This window comes from Zeus faber (genome assembly GCF_960531495.2).
Source record: "Zeus faber genome assembly, chromosome: 16".
Classification (NCBI taxonomy): Eukaryota; Metazoa; Chordata; class Actinopteri; order Zeiformes; family Zeidae; genus Zeus; species Zeus faber.
The window spans coordinates 11,881,609-11,894,154 of NC_137202.1; the positions used below are offsets into that span (position 1 = coordinate 11,881,609).

A 12,546-nucleotide genomic window follows, 5' to 3' on the forward strand; every position below is an offset into this window, starting at 1 on the left:
TAATTATATGACAACTTTAATGATGATTTGACGTTTTTCCCCTCTTTCAATTTTTATAAAAAAAATACTCCAAAGGGCATACTCCTGAGTTTACTCCAAACACCTTTGATTTGTTTGGTGCACCCAATTTCGGCTGGCACAAAGCCCGGTCCCACACCCTTCTGGAAGCAGTGTCATTTCAAAATTCCTTGCCAGTAAATAGGTCTATGACGTTTGATGTTTTGAAGGCCAAAAAAAATAAAATAATAATTTGTCCTCTAAAAGGTTGCCGTGGTTTTTCACACATTTTGAAGACCTTCCGTTTGTCTTGGAAAAAATCCTTAACAAAAGGTCCAAAAAAAAAAAAGAAAAGAAAAAAAGGTAATAGCAGGTTTTGCACTTTCTATTTGTATCCCACATAGATTAGCGCCATGCCTGAGCCGGCTTCTTTGATCGACCCATCTTTTTCTGTGTGTGTGTGCTGACAGCTCGAATCCGGTGGCCTGGAGGGCTGGGGGGAAGTGGGGATGAATGGGCCAACAGCTATGCCAGAGCCAAAGGGCATCGCTGCCATTTCCCAACTTTTAATCCCCGTCTTACAGTGAGATCAGGAGCAGAGCCATAAGGGTTGAACGGAGGAGGGGGAACAGTTGGTGCGATGGAGGGAGTAGTAGAAGTGTGTTTGGAAGGAGAGAGTGAGGCAGGTCGGAGAGGATATGGATAGGACTCTTGAATGCCGGGATTGATGTCGTTCGTCCTTGAGTCGACTCAGTCATTATAAAGAATGGCTTCACGCACTCTTTTTTTAAATGCTCTGAAGGTTGCACGTTGTTAATTGCACATGAATTATCGAAGGAACAACTCTGTCGACTTGAAGATGCAAGATGAATGACCTGGAAAGTGTCAGGCAATCGATTCCGGCAGCGAAGGATACCGTTTTCTACAACTTATACATTCAGTTTAAGAACTGAATTTTTGACCCATATGATGGGTCAAAAATGAGCCATGATTGTTTCCTTTTTAACTTTTCAAAAAAAGATATTTCAATACTCTAAATTTCCTGTAATTCCTTATTTAAGGTGCTTTTGATGATGCATACCTTTTTCTTCCTCAATAAGTTGAATCCATTTAATTAATTACGCACAAACGTATAAGTAAAAACAAAACGAATATTAAACCGGGTCATGTTTAACACGAATATGCATTCTCGGGTTCATGTTTTCCTTGAACAATGAACATACAAATCTCCCACATTTCAAAGCATGCAACAGAAAGTGATAACCATAAGAATAATAACGTAGACTTACAATATAAAATTTAAATCCAAGTATCTTCCACTTTCAGACGGTCTTACCTCCGTTGAGGCTTGCCTCCACAAAGACACGAATGGCTTTGACGCACAGCTCGAAGTTGTCTGGCGTGACGTGGGCGGCGTCGCGCACGATGAACGACAGCGTCTCCACGCACTTGATGAGGGACTTGGTGTCGTGCTGGCCCAGATCCTGGCCCAGTGTCAGGCTGTACTGGTTCACCAGCGGGTGGTTGAGAGGAGCCTTGGAGCCCAGTGGGGGGGTCTTACTGGTCTCCAGGTCATCTTTACCGACCTAGGGGAAGGAGAAAAAAACAACGATGTGAAGCGCTGATACCACCAAGGGCTTCAAATAAACACCGCGTTCCAAATTATTATGCAAATTGGATTTAAGTGTCAAACATTTCATTTTTTGTTTTTCAATTAAACTCATGGATGGTATTGTGTCTCAGGGCTCTTTGGATCACTGAACTCAATCTCAGACAACTGTGATAATTAGTTTGCCAGGTGAGCCCAATTAAAGGAAAACTACTTAAGAAGGACCTTCCACATTATTAAGCAGGCCACAGGTCTCAAGCAATATGGGAAAGAAAAAGGATCTCTGCTGCCGAAAAGCCTCAAATAGTGCAATGCCTTGGACAAGGTATGAAAACATTAGATATTTCACAAAAACTTGCGTGATCATGGTACTGTGAAGAGATTTGTGGCTGATTCAGAGCACAGACGGGTTCGTGCAGATTAAGGCATAATGAGGAAGGTTTCTGCCAGACAAATTCATGGGATTAAGAGAGCAGCTGCTAAAATTCCATTACAAGGCAGCAAACAGGTATTTGAAGCTGCTGGTGCCTCTGGAGTCCCACGAACCTCAAGGTGTAGGATCCTCCAGAGGCTTGCAGTTGTGCATAAACCTACTATTGGGCCACCCCTAAGCAATGTTCACAAGCAGAAACCGTTGCAGTGTGCATAGAGATACATGAAGACTCAATTTCAAACAGTCTTGTTTACTGGTGAGTGCCGTGCAACCCTGGATGGTTCAGATGGATGGAGTAGTGGATGGTTGGTGGATGGCCACCATGTCCCAACAAGGCTGCGACGTCAGCAAAGAGGTGGTGGAGTCATGTTTTGGGCCGGAATCATGGGGAGAGAGCTGGTAGGTCCCTTTAGGGTCCCTGAAGGTGTGAAATTGACCTCGGTCAAGTATATCGAGTTTCTGACTGATCACTTTCTTCCACGGTACAAAAAGAAGAAACGTGCCCTCCGTAGCAAAATCATCTTCATGCATGACAATGCACCATCTCATGCTGCAAAGAATACCTCTGTGTCATGGGCTGCTATGGGTATAAAAGGAGGGAAACTCATGGTATGGCCTCCATTCTCCCCTGACCTCAACCCTACTGAAAACCTTTGGAGCATCCTCAAGCAAAAGATCTATGAGGGTGGGAGGCAGTTGGCATCAAAACAGCAGCTCTGGGAGGCTACTCTGACATCCTGCAAAGAAATTCAAGCAGAAGCACTCCAAAACTCACAAGTTCAATGGATGTAAGAATTGTGAAGGTGATATCAAAGAAGGGTCCTATGTTAACATGTAACTTTGCCTGTTAAGATGTTTTTGATTGAAATAGCTTTTGATTTCAGTAAATATGACCTCCTAATGCTGCAAATTCAACAAATGACCATTTTCAGTTTTTTACAACCTAGAAAATATTCTGAAACTCTGTTGTGCATAATAATTTGGAACAGTGCATTTTGAATTTTTTATTTTTGAAAAAAATACTGTTATCATTGAGAGGTTTGCTCAATAACATTGGAATTATACCCTAACGGTTGATGACTTTGGTATAAACCCGTCTGAATCAGAGTTAAAAAGCACATTTCTCAAAAAAACTGGTGTATCCCCTTTACATATTGCAATTGAGAGACTAGATTAGATTCAACTAATTGTCATTGCACAGAGTACAAGTACTGAGGCACGAAATGCATTTCTCTGTATTTTACCATCCTAGTAACTGACGTATCTAGGAGCTGTGGGCTGCTGTATAGTGGCGCCCGGGGAGCAGTTAGGGGGTCAAGTGTCTTGCCCAGCACACTACCAGGAGAAGCCGGGGATCGAACCGGCAATCTTTCGATGAATAGACGACCCGCTCTACCTCCTGAGCATCTCACTGGCTTTTATCAGTGTTCTTTTACAGGTCAGTTTAGTCTTTTGGGGAGGAGGACTACATTTATTTCCATCCGTATATTAATAAAGAGCCATTCCATCAATGAATCCTATCGGTTTATTATTATGCGAGTATGTGCATACCACTAGCCACCCGCTGCTGGCCACGTCTACGTCTGTGGTGGAGCGAGGCATCCTGCTGGACTTGCTGTGATCCGTGTAGACCTCAGAGTCCGACGTGTAGCCCCGATCCTGGATCGCTTCGCTGGGGTGGTGGGACGACAGCTCACTGTCTGACTGAGCACCTGGAGAGAAACAACACAAAAAACAATTGTTTTCTTGCTTCTAAAAATAATTATCCAATTATTGTTCTGTAGCTGGTAGATAAGCACTATCAACACTTTGTCATTACTTTGTGGATAAGTGATCCACAAAGATGTTGATACCAGAATGGCCAACAGCTAGTTTAAATTCAGATGTTAGGTTTTGTTTAATTGAATTCTGCTAAGAATTTTGCAAATATTGGCAGGAAAGCTTTGAAAAAAACCCAAACTTGTTAGTGCTGGGTTTTGGTCAGGCTCTGACCATTCGATTTCCGTACAAAGTGTCACGATTCTATACAATATCGATTCAATATGATTTGATAAGATCACAATACGATTCTATAATGATATATTGACATTTTAAACACAACGAAAATTGCCAATGACTTTTTCGTACACCATCTGACGTACATTACAAAAATATTTCACACAACAGTCAAATATATAACATTACATATATAAATGAAATCAAATAGGACTATTAATAAATATAATATTTCTATTCATTTGCCATTATGGTGGGATTTCATTTAAGCAGAAAACAGTTACTTAACGCAAACAAAGTATCGATATTACAATTCGAAATTAAAACAATACAATTGAGTGGTATTCGTGTAAAGCTTTTTTTTTTTTTTTTTTTTTTTTTTTTTTTAAACCCAGCCCTAAAAACAAACAAACCAAAACAAAACATACGTACCAGTATCATTGTCTGTGCTGGAAGAGGCGAGCTGGAAGGAGGCGGGAGGTTTGACCCCGGCACCGATGCACTCCAGCAGGGAGAACAGCGTGTACCAGTGATCCGTGCAGTGGATGTTGGCGGCGTTGGTCTTGAGCAGCTCGTGGAGGCCGAACGCCACCTCGCGACTCACCCGCGACAGGACGTGAGGCTTCATCATCAGCAGGAGACGCAGGGACAGCAGCACCTGTGTGCACGGTGGACGCTTTCGATTCAGAAACATAAACAGACCTTTCACACAGCATCCCAAGGCCGCATGATAATAATATCTTATATTATAAAATGTAAAAATATTTTATAATATACAATTTTATTAAAATTTGCATAAAAAAAATAATATATATATATATATATATATAAATTATTTTTTTTTTCCCCTATATTGTATTTCCCAATTTGGTATTTTGGAAAAAATGTTATTTTGATATTTTTAAGGGTACAAAAACACAACATAAATTCAGGACAAGACGACAAAAATGCATTGAATTGAATACAATAAAATAAAATTGTCTTTATGTACACCTATGGATCTTAACATTGTTGTATTTTAAAACAAAGTAAAAATGAACATCACAGGGGTCAAAAATTACATAATCTAAAATCTTTGTCTAGAACCTGCTGATAACATTTTTTATAATGCTGAGATTAAATCAATCAAATAATGTGACCAAATGGACAAAAAACATGTGAACAATAGGGATGGGGGTTCGGTATGTATCACAGTTTTGGGGTCACGGTAAGGGTACGTTCCGGTATCTTTACATTTTTCTTTTACAAATTGAAAAAGTTAAGGTGCAAAAATATTTGTTATAGTAGTCTGCCACAAATAACTAGTGTAATACTCTGTGTGTATGACTAGTGGGGAGACGGGGTCTAAGTTGATTGGTGGGCTGTTATAAATTGCATAAGTGCATCTGATTGGAGGGGAGGTGTCCAGGACAGTGGATGATTTAAATATACATTTTCATAATATTTTTTAATAAATTATTTATATGCATATTTTAAAAACGTTTCACAATAAAAAAAATAACAAATGAAACAGGTCCTATAGTTAGTTATTTTTGTGTAGAACAGGTATAAATAGTATTTTTCACACATAAATAGATATATAATAGATAAATAATAAATATAAAATAACTTATTGAAATAAAACCTGTCAGATCAGTGCATGTGAGCCTTCGATTTGTGAACCTGACGTAACAATAGGTGCGCTCCTTAGACATAAGCTCGAGTGGGGAAAGCAGCAGGAACTCATCGCATAAAGCTACTAGGTCGTATTCCCACATCATGTCAATAGCAGTAACCTCAATTCAATTTTACCTTATGACTCCCTCGGTTTTTTTTATTTTTATTTTTTTAATACATTGACAGCACTCTGTGCGAACAAAGCCAGCAGAACAATGGTAAAAGTTGATATGATGAGCTTTGGAACATAGGTTTTCCAATGTTTTTCTTTTTTGTTAGCTTTTAATGAGGTCAGGTCCATTTAGGTCAGGGAGAGATAGAAGAGGAAGTTGTTGAAAATTTCCGAGGAAATTAGTGGAAACGTATTTGTTTGGACGCCAGAGCTGTAAAGGGTTTCACCTGACCTCATTTGACCATCTTTCACACGTAGTTTCAGAAAAGGCTCTATCTTTATTACTACAAGTATGAGAGGCTTTCCAAATTCTTTACACCTTTTACACCTTATCGGCTTTGTGTTTTTGAATTTCTTTTGTTTCTGGTGAAATGGGAGGAATTTGTTGTCAACGAGGTCTACGCAATTTGCCATTTTAACTGCAAATACATTTAAAAATAAAAATGTTTGATGTTATGTCAGGCCTTTGCAGCTCGTTTCCTGAAAAAGACTATGAAGCTTATGAGAGGATGGTGAGTGTCTAAACTAGCCGAGAAGGTTTGTCCCTTGTACTAAATTATGACATTACAATACCGTTGTGTAACTCATATTATGATGTATTCTGGCACCTTTCAGTAACTTTGTAATTTTAACAGGTTTTCCCTGTCCTTGCTCATTTTCATACTTTATACCTCAACTGTACAGAATATGATGCCTGTAATGTTTTGAATATGTCCAATATGAATCTCCTTACATCCATGTGAAGCTTGTTGCAATTTCATTTCTGAACAAATCAAGTCATGGGGAGTTTGACACATTTACGGCTGCCAATGTATGCAAATGCAAAGCTGTGCACATGAATGAATGATCAGAAGCATAAATGCTTCTGATCTGCCATCGCTTGGGATTTATTCAACACTCATTTGCAGACAAACCAAACCTTCTGAAAGCACAATTGAAAACTGAGATGCTTTATTTATTTTAGTGGTTGACCAATATGGGTTTTTCCAATGGCTGATGCCGATAGGATTGGGCCGATATTCAATGATATTGAATACTGCGATATTTGCCACCATATGCAACATTTTCACAGTATCAAAATATCGCCTAAATATTGGAGGAACGGGGTACGGCTCTCTGTGTTGTTCTCTGCGATCGGGGCGCATAGAGAGCCGTGTTCGCGAGATACGGACAATTCACACATAAAAATACATTTATGATTCCCCTGATTTATAATTCCCCATTGAAATTATATCCCTGTGCATTTTGTAAGCTTCTATCTGTATTATCCTGTTATTGTAATGCACACTGACTGACGAACGGGGAATCCTTTCGGCACGCACATTATGTGAACGCCCACACGCAAATTGCGATTGGTTCTCCGTGATCCAGCATTAAAGGTTTACCGTCTCTCCAAAGAAAATAAATATAGATTGTTTTTTGATGTAGATGTTTGTGGTGTGTGGAGGGTCTGGTTGAGCAGCCACACATGACCTGGATAAGTGATTGGGTCAGAGTGGCTGCATACTTGTTGCTCGTTGGTTGGTCTAACGAGCAACAGGTAAAACTGCCATCCCCACACACACTCAGGAGCCCTGTCATGACATGTTCTATCCGCTCCTGGCTAATTCCAACTGGCCCACTGTCTACAATAAACTAGTGTGTCTACAACACCGTCTTCTGTGTCTCTTTGCCCGGGGGCCCTGAAAACGCCACTTGGGTGGCAGGTGATAGGCAGAAGTGGCACAATGTATTTATTGTAATTGAATTAAACAAAATATCGCCTAAGCCTAACGAGTGGCCGATAGAATGCCGATATGATTTTCTTTAACAATTTAACAATAAAAAATGAGACACAAAATTGCTGAACTTATACGAACATCTATTTAACACTAATGTTATTGTCGGCATTGTCTCTGCAGTGCGCTTACATAAAATAAAAAAATGAATTGGAATAAATGTCCACAGGTTATCAAAAGGTTTGTGATAAAAAAATTAATAACAAACAGCAATATTTAAAGTTTGGTCGGGAAATAGATTCTCCCTATTATAGAAGTGCAGGATTTATTATTTACAAGTATTTACACAAAACATCCAGTATTTACTAAATTAAGCCCTGTAGCAACGGGGAGACGTGCCGCACGAGTGAGTTGACGATGAGATGAGGTGGGGCTATGTGGGCACTGCAGCGTGTTTGACTGTCAGAGAAGAGAGAGCGAGGAAGCGTAGCTGTTACTGGTATATCGATAGTGTGGAAAATGAGTATTGAAACAGTTTCAAATGTTCAGAATTGATATGTATAGAAAAATCAATATTTTTGACAACAGTATTCTGCAGCCATTTTTTGTTTATCAGCCCTGTGAGCAAATAAGCAAATATTGGCTCAATTGGCCCACCTATCAATCGGTTGACCACAAATTTATTTAGTTCGAATTAAGCAATTTTCAACACAAACATCGAAGAAACATTTGAAATGATTGATTAAAGTGATGGGGGCTAGAGGATAAATCAATATTATGGTTCATCATGTTTCATGAATCCCTAATGGGATTACAATGCAGTCAGTGCCAATTCTTAATGCCACTTAGAAAAACACTTGATCTTACAGTTTACAGTAATTGCTTGGAATGTAATTGATTATTATTATAACAGCTCATATAGTGTCATCGTTGTTGTTTTTATAGATTACATATTTTTTATTGATGTTTAAAAGGCATACATTTGGATCGAATTGTATTATAATTTCTGTAGAAACTTGACACCATTGTAAATGAGGATTCTTCCACAAAGGCCTCTCCAGGTGAAATAATGGTTGATTGATTGAGTTTGGAAAAGTTATAATATACAACTTATTTAAATGTAATGAACTTAAGTTTTGAAGGGGATTTTGAATTCATAGGCAGATAGGATATACTGTATATATTCCCCACAATTATAATAATAAATATATATAGCTGCGGGAAGCAATACAAGGGGTCGTATTAGTATTAGTCGTGTTAGGGCCGTAATTACAGTTTCCCTGGTTCTCTCAAACGCAGTACGATTTTCCGGGTTTATGTTGAACGCCGCATCAGCTCCCCCCAGGCTGTCGTCTCCTGGCTGCTCATCTCGCGGAGCAAGCACTATGCGGTATACACAGCACAACCCTCCTGTCTTTAAAACAACCGACTAAGTTTGCCTGTAAACCAGACCTTCTCATTGTTATAACTCACTGTGTTGTCTATGGAAATAGAGCTGCACTCTAAGTGAGGGACAGGTGACCATTGGGTGCCGTGTCGGGCAACGATGACCAATTGACTGAAGCCTGACGACTTTCTGTGATTATTTATACTTTTCCGGGTCCTAGTTATCCGATGCGTTTCAAGTCCATGAAATGCATCACAGACTCCTACAGTTTCTATCTCACGACTTTCTCGAATCCCGCAAAATAAGGAGGGACACAACGCCGCATCTAACATGGGGTTAAATGCAAACAGAATTCCTTAATTTACAAAAAGAGTAAAAGAGATAAAATATCAATCGGAAACCACCGGCAACGTCAAGCAGGCAAGACGATACAAAGACACATACACACGGGCAGTTTGTAACCAGTACAGAGCGATGGAGTCTACACCACACAACTTGCATGATGCGAATGGATGTACGGAGCCACAACCTGCATTTACATTATAACGAATTGGATGATGATGTCACAAAGTATCCAACTCAATAAACTCAACTCTCTCCACCGCGTGACCAGAAGTTGTAGAACCTTGGTGTATCGGTGATGCACGAACATTCGGCTACGTCGGTCAAATTATTATTATTCTTTTCCCCCTTATTCCTGCTCCAAATCAAGATCAATATGGATGGAACTTGAACCACCAGATGTCTGAGACGTCCCGGTTCTAACGAGACCTCAACAGTGTCCGTGGGTCCAGTGGTTGTCATGTTCCAGACACTTTTAGCCAGAAAGATGCCAAGGAGAATAACAATAAAAATCCGAACAATAACATTATCCAAACATAAACATTATTAGGGGTCCAGCCCTGCGCTGATAATAACTTCTTGTGTTTGGTGTACCTGGGAGCTGATGTCCTCTCGTCTCAGCAGGCGGATGGCCAGGCGGAGGAGTCCCACCACGGCCCTCTCCACCAGGAAGCAGCTCTCGTTGGCATGGACGCACAGGTGACACAGGTGGTCGCGCACGGTTTGCCACACACACGCCACGCGGTCCCTGCATGAGTACACACATTCATTTGTTGGATGAAAATGTGTACTTTTGACATCACACTTCCCCACATCAGGTGGTTTCAATGTTTTGCTTCGGACCTGTTCTCCAGGACGATGCGGAGCAGCATCTCCAGGCAGAAGGCGGCGTCCTCTTCATCGTATGTCTCCTCGTCAGGGGTGACCGATATCAGTGCCTGGGTGAAGGGAGGGGGGATTAAACAACTTTCAACAACATTCCTTCTGCTGATGCATCAACACCAGCGTTACAACACACTGTTATCGCGCACACCTTCGAAGTGCATTGAGTGGTTTATCCGAGCGGGAATATCTCTGCTCAGATCCGAGTCCGAGGCGGCAGGAGTGACCCGTTGCTCCCTTTGAGCCATTAAGCCCAACCCCCCAGGGGGCACGGATTCTTGAGGCATATTAAAACTATTATGAGTGGGACACTTCACTTTCTTTTTATAGATCCACAAAATGATAAGCTGCTGTCAGCATCTTACCTTCATTAGCTCCTGCAGAGACTCCAGCTGGAGGAATTTACTCTCGGTGATCAGCTTCTCTGGGTCACATTGCTGGGGGGCACACAGGAGTACACAATGCCACAATTTAAAGAAGGGGAATGGGAAATGTAACGCAAGCCACCTAATCTCACTCGAGATACTTTGAACTTAGGCTGCTAGCGTGTACACCAAAACTTGTTTACAAAACATTATCATATAATGTCACATGTAATCAGGAACATAAATGCTAGGAGGGGGAAAGGGGAAGAAAAAAAAACTATTTCTTTAACTTTAAAATTAAATTATATGCTTGTCACAATTTTAATCTTTTCATATCAAACAGAATGAAATATAATATAATAATAAAGATTTGTTTTAATTGGTCAGGCGATTCACAAAATGTGAGGGTCCAAAAAATAATAAATAATAATAAGAGTTTAAAAAAGTTTGTTTTTCTGTTGATGTTCAACACAGCCCCCCCTAGGAGAGGACCATCTGGCCATTGGCCCTCAGGTAGCTCGAGTTTGAAAGCCCAGCTCTAACTGCAACAACTAATGAATGTGATTAATTGCAGAATGACAATATTTCAAATTGCAAACTAAGAACTGAGTCCCATTTGGAGGCCGTTCTGTATAGAATTTTCTGTCCTGAATTTCCTATTTTATCTGAATGCTGTCTTCAATTAAGATGATAATGCAAAGCATGATGCAGCAGTATTTCCTTCCTTCCTCCGTCCCATAACAGGGCACATAGTGTACCTTGATGCACAGGATGGCGGCCTGCTTGGCTTCCTGGTTCTCCGTGGACGGGCCTCTATGTCCCGACTGCTCAGCGCCGCTCAAGGTCAGCCAGTTGACGAAACTCAAAACAGCCGATTCACCGCTGTTGCATGAGCAGAAATAAAGAAGGAGCACGTTTGGTACGACGATATACGGTTTGTGTGTATAAATAAGAGGGGTTAAATACTTGGCGACTGTGCAGCACGTGCGATGTACAACCTTACACCATCAATGTGCCGTATATACACTGGATTAACCTGTTTAGGAGGTTTTATTTATTTCCCTTGTCAGTTTGGAAAAGGTTGAACGACACACTGGAGCATGAGGCAAACATTAAGGAAACCCCCTGCCTGGGATTGGAGCACTAAAATCCTTTTATTGGCATCTCACAAAAGCATCAAAAAGGATTCTACTTTTTTGTCATGATGTGAGTGAAGCCTTTTAGAAGCGTGACGCAAAGAGATTTCTGCTCACCGATTTGATGGCGTTTCTTCCCTCTGAAGGGAAATCTTTCCGTTTGGCTCCACAAAATCTTCCACCTGAGGCAAAAAGAAAAGCCATCTCAACATTGGGCAGCAGGGGGCGGCAGAACATCTAGCATGGAAATTGAAGGCTGCAAATTCAGCATCTAATCAACCAAAAACTGGGTCAAAATAAGCGCTGCTCCTGACCTCCACCATGGCCTTGGGCAGGAGCTCGGCCCTGAAGAGCTGCAGCATGGAGTCCATGATGTTCTTCCAACCCTCCCTCAGGATGTCGCCATGTCGATGGGCCAGGTGAAACACAGTCTTTGCGGCGACCTGGGCTTTTCCATTGCTGCCAAACACCGTGGGAAGGTTCTCCACAGACTGTTGGGTACGAGCACAAAGAGTGAAACATGGAAGACTGGCTTTGTGTGACTTAGGTGATGCTCTGATTTATTACTGAGTAAAATAAGGTTAATAAAATGGCCATTTTTTTACAATAGTAAAATAACTAAATTTCTGAATGAGGTCTTCTCACCTCACTGCTTAGAGTAGTGAACTTGCAGAGGGAGATGATCAGATTGTCGAAGACGTTGCTGAAGCCATAGTGAGCTGAAATCATGGCGCATTTCCTGCAGAAAGAGGTGACAAGAACCTAAATCTCATCATACGGCTTTTTGAAACAAATGGTGTCAAATTTCCAAAGCCCATTTTATTTGCAAGTCGCTTCATTAATTTTACAGAATA

General features: G+C 40.8%; 1 protein-coding gene across 1 annotated transcript in view; it reads right to left on the bottom strand.

Moving 5' to 3' along the window:
* Positions 1–12,546, bottom strand: part of gbf1 (golgi brefeldin A resistant guanine nucleotide exchange factor 1) — an 88,011-nt gene that overhangs the window by 9,910 nt on the left and 65,555 nt on the right. Inside the window, exons 24-33 of the mRNA XM_080016648.1 lie at positions 12,338–12,431; positions 12,007–12,183; positions 11,810–11,874; positions 11,315–11,438; positions 10,557–10,628; positions 10,153–10,247; positions 9,904–10,057; positions 4,467–4,692; positions 3,591–3,751; positions 1,334–1,583 (exon numbers count right to left, since the gene is read on the bottom strand). Of these exons, the coding sequence (XP_079872774.1) occupies positions 1,334–1,583; positions 3,591–3,751; positions 4,467–4,692; positions 9,904–10,057; positions 10,153–10,247; positions 10,557–10,628; positions 11,315–11,438; positions 11,810–11,874; positions 12,007–12,183; positions 12,338–12,431 (1,418 nt within the window). The remainder of the gene's footprint in view (positions 1–1,333; positions 1,584–3,590; positions 3,752–4,466; positions 4,693–9,903; positions 10,058–10,152; positions 10,248–10,556; positions 10,629–11,314; positions 11,439–11,809; positions 11,875–12,006; positions 12,184–12,337; positions 12,432–12,546) is intronic.